Source organism: Microtus ochrogaster, unplaced genomic scaffold, assembly GCF_000317375.1.
Source record: "Microtus ochrogaster isolate Prairie Vole_2 unplaced genomic scaffold, MicOch1.0 UNK43, whole genome shotgun sequence".
Lineage (NCBI taxonomy): Eukaryota > Metazoa > Chordata > Mammalia > Rodentia > Cricetidae > Microtus > Microtus ochrogaster.
In genome coordinates, this window is record NW_004949141.1 from 2,468,260 (window position 1) to 2,472,881 (window position 4,622).

Here is a 4,622-nt window from a genome sequence, read left to right on the forward strand (position 1 = left end):
GATGTAATCTGACTATACATGTTAGGATGTGTATCTGACTCATCTTTCTTTTTCGTTCATAACTGCAAATGCTGCTTCTCAGTCCCCTTCTCCATTTAAGATAGGATCCCAGCCAGGGAGTGGTGGTACCCACAGTGGGCAGGTCCCCCACCTCACTTAACACAATCAAGACCCTCATACACACACACAGGATGCCCGGAGGTCTGTGGCCCAGGTGATTTCAGATTCTGTCAAGTTGGCAATCTGTGCTTCCCATCACCCTGTCAAAGGCCGCTGTCATAGCGCCATGTGTACTGGGGGACATAGGACACGAGAGCAAAGTTAAACCAGAGGAATGACCGCGATTGGTGACACAAGCCGCCACCTCAGGGCAGACACGGCCGACAGCAGTCACCCCACAGAGGCAGCGGTAACTGCCTTCCTTCTGGGGTTCCATAGTGGCAGGTAATCTTACTTTTAACCCCCAAAGCAGCATTCTTCTTCCTTGTTGATAGGCAGATCTGTAGTAAGGTTAGCAAAATGAAATGAGAATTATTTTAATAGGCGTCGCCAAGGATCCCAGAGAGAAGCGATCATTGTTTCTTTGAATTCTTCAGGAATGCAGCTCTCGTTCACTAGAAACATGACAAGACCACCCTGGTGTTTCCCTGAGAATGTGCACGGAGCTCTGTTCCTTCTCAAGATGGTACTGAGCCCGGCTCCTGTACCACTCATAAAAGAATATTCTTAGCCGGCAGTGGTGTTGCACACCTTTAATCCCAGTACTTGGGAGGCAGAGGCAGGTGAATCTCTGTGAATTTGAGGCCAGCCTGGTCTACAAGAGCTAGTTCCAGGACAGGCCCCAAAGCTTCAGAGAAACCCTGTCTCAAAAAACAAAAACCAAAACAAAACAAAAAAGAATATTCTTGTGAGTCTTCACTCATGAGGCTCCTGTGTGTGTGCGTATGCTTGTGTGCATGCATGTGTGCCTGAGTGTGTACCAGTGTGTGTGTGTGTGTGTGCCTGTGTGTGTACCAGTGAGTGTGTGTGCCTGTGTGTGCACATGCTTTTGATTCAAACTAGATGGAGTATTGCCTAAATGGTTCGTTTTGCTCACCAGGTTATGGTGGAGAATTCAGACTTTACTCCATCACAAGTGGGGTGTCTCTTCACGTTCCTCGCTCGGCAGCTTGCAAAGCCCGACAATACCTTGTTTGTGAACAGAACTCTCTTCGACCAAGTAAGTGTCTACAGTGAGACCTGGGGCTGGTTTCTTCTGTTCTCGGGACTGTGTTCAAGTTCAGGGTCTGAATTTGGGATGTGTGTTTTAATGATGTGTTCTGGGCAATATGATTCTGCCAGGTGCCTAGTATTATGGAAGGGTGGCTTATCAGTATTCTATTTTTAACAGTTACTTGTTTACTCTAAGTTGCCTAGAATATCTTGTTCTGAATTTGCTAACTTTGACTGATGGTAAGACCATATTGATGGTTTGGAGAAGAGATTACTTTGGGAAATCCTAGTCTCTTTATACGTGACTTTGAGTCTCCAGGCATTCCTCAGTCACAGTGTGAACATCCCTCCCCTGCATTCCACAGGGAGCACAAAGACTACCGTTGTCTGCAGAAGTCGGTGATAACTGTGCTGTGGGGAGCACTTCTCAGAGCCAGGAGAGCGCTGTGTGTGTTACCAAGTCTGCCAGATGGTCTAAAATCAGTCTAAAAATTCTCATTTTTCAGAGAAATCTCAGAAAGGTTAAACAACTCATCTAAAGCCATACTCAGATTATTTTTTTCTAGCAGAAATCTTATTATTATATATGTTAGGATAGGATTCAGATTCAAGCACCCCGACTGAAGTCTATGCTTCCTCAAAGTGCAGTGCTTCCAATTATACTCCTCAACAGTAACGAAATGTGTGTACGCAGCCAGGCGGTGGTGGCACACACCTTTAATCCCAGCATGGGCAGGCAAAGGCAGTTTTTATCTCTTCAGTTTGAGGCCAGCCTAGTCTACAAAGTTAGTTCCAGGACAGCCAGGGCTACACAGAGAAACCCTGTCTTGAAAAACAAATTAATTAATAAAAAACAAAACCGTGTATGGTACACATGCTAAATTGTAGGCCTCCTTGAAGCTGTGCTGCACACAGTCGCCATCAGCTGGGACAGCACTGCACAGGGTGGTGCTTGTCACAGCTGAGCGAGAATTGCCAACACTGAAGGATAATTTTTGCTGTTACCTTTGGCCAGGTCCTCGAGTTCCTCTGCAGCCCTGATGATGACTCCCGCCACTCTGAAAGGCAGCAGGTATGAGCCCTAGCTAGCACCCTTTGCTAGAGACTGGGAGGAAAAGTGTGTTTTAGTTACCTTTGCTCTTGATTGATAAAATGCTCTAACCAAAGCCCTTAAGGGAGACAGAATTTCTTTTAGTTCATCATGGCTGAGCAGTTTTCTCTGTAGGGCCTTGAGGCAGCTGACTATGTTAATGCACACTCTGGAAACAGAGATGGACAAAAGCTGGCACTGGGCCAGCGGTTCCCTTTTCCTGCAGTCCAGGACTCAAGCACAGAGAATGGTGCTGTCCCCTGTAGGGTGACTCTTTCCTCTTTCCACTCCACAAACATTATCAAGACAATCCATCACAGCGTGGCCAGGGCGAACCTAGTCAAGATACACACCCCCAGGTGCGCCTGGAGCCTTCCTGGATGGTCTCAGGTCAGTCAGCACTCTCACAGAGAGCCAGAAAGGGCTCTGCTGTAGTAGCTCCGCTACACAACAGGCAGATGATTTGGACAGACTCAAGCTCACAGGTGGTGGCAGTCAGTGTGGATAGGAAGACACGTGCAGATTTGGCCAGGCAGCTCCAGCCCCACAGAGCATCCTGCATCCAGCGTGTCCGCATTATGTAGCCACAGTCAGTGTTTGTTCTGCCACTCTTCCTAAGGTTCTGTTCTGAACCACACACTACAGGACCCTGAGTGTTGGCGCGTTCAGTTCTGGGGGTACACTAAGGTGCTGCCGCACGGCCATTTGGGGACTAGAATCCACTTCCCTACTCACACACACCCCAGTTAATCACTGGGACAGTACTGGCTGCCATTTCTTCTCACGCCACTTTCGCGAGAGGTCCTTCATAGCCTGTGCACTGAAACGATGGGTGCTAAGCCAGCCCACTTGAAATAGTAAGTATAAGTCACAGGGATTTAGAGTCGTGGCTGTTGAGTGGCTTTCCTGGGTGTAGTGCACAGCCCGGATATAGGGACTCCGCGAAGGAGGCTGGCAGCCGTGAACTCTACCGCTCTGCCGTCCCCCAGCCACCCGTGCAGACTGCCCGAGAACAAGGCCAGCGTTTGATTTCCTGTTAACTACACTGAGTACAAATAGCAGCGAGGGAACTTTTATTTTGTGTATACCTGTTTGTCTATACCGTGAGGGCGGATCGCGGTGTGCTTGGTGTGAGCATATAACTGCTGAGAATAACAGGCCTCGTTGACAGGTGAATTAATGCGGTGTGTTTCCTTTTCAGCTTTGCTGTCAGTGCTTATGCGTCAAGTCTGAACATTAAAGCCAAACCTTGAAAATCAGCCACAGCACCTTAGCCACACTAATTAGAGGTGCCCCATTTACATGGCTCTTCCTGCTCAGTCTCTGAAATACTGAAAGTTGATAAAAAGTTGTTCAAGGTCAAATTCAGATTAGGACTCCCTTCCTGCTAACCCAGGACTCCTTCCACCGGTTGTCATGTATCAGATTTGGTTCATGCAGCAATCTCCGTGTTTTCCAGCGGTGTGCCCAGAGTCGATAATTAGCTCCCCAAGTAGATCTGATATGATTGTTGCCATTTATGTAAATTTATGTAAATGAATAAGGTGAGAGCAAAACATGACTGTTCTGCCCAATCAGCATTTGTTGTTAAAATCATTTTTGTTTAGTTAGCAGTCAAGATGAGGGCTTCCCCTGGACATTTCCTATCTCTCTATGCAGTCCTGCACACTCATACCGGCACCTGCACACACCCTACCCTTTTCTCTTTCTTGTTACTCCTCACAGGGAACAGTTTTGAATAAAAAATAAGTAATGCCTTTTTCCCCTTTACAGTGAATGCCTACAGAAGACATACTTCAAAAAAATTACATTTATTTACTTTGTGTGTGCGAGCATGAGCCGCAGTGTATGTGTCCAAGGCAGCTTTGAGGATTAAGTCTCTCCTTCCACCATGGAGGCCTGGGATTGAGTGGATCAAGTTGTCAGGCCAGGGGGCAAGCCCCTTCACCTACTGCCAGCCAGACAGTCACACTTTTTAGCTTAACTGCTTAACTAATATTTTTTCCACGTTCTTTACCAGGGACTGACAAACTATCTATGTCAAGGAACCAATGAATAAACATTTTAGCTTGTGTTGACCACAATGGGTCTGCCTTCTTTTGTTTGCTTGCTTGTTTTCACAACCCTTCAAAAGTAAGATTTTTTTTAAACAACATTTTGATGATTTATAGGCATGTCACTATGGCTTATATAGTCTTCCAGTGTGTTGTTACAGTTATGGAACCGGAAGATGCCTAACTGCATACCTGTGTGTCAGTACCCCCATTCATGCACACCTGTGTGTCAGTACCTCCATTCATGCACACCTGTGTGTCAGTAC

At 46.8% G+C, this 4,622-nt stretch overlaps 1 protein-coding gene across 2 annotated transcripts in view; it reads left to right on the plus strand.

Moving 5' to 3' along the window:
* The window catches only part of Vps8 (VPS8, CORVET complex subunit), a 219,565-nt gene that overhangs the window by 105,309 nt on the left and 109,634 nt on the right, over nt 1–4,622 (plus strand). For both annotated transcript variants that reach the window (XM_005368975.3, XM_013354407.2), the window contains 2 exons: nt 1,100–1,219; nt 2,228–2,284. In XM_005368975.3, the coding sequence (XP_005369032.1) occupies nt 1,100–1,219; nt 2,228–2,284 (177 nt within the window). The remainder of the gene's footprint in view (nt 1–1,099; nt 1,220–2,227; nt 2,285–4,622) is intronic.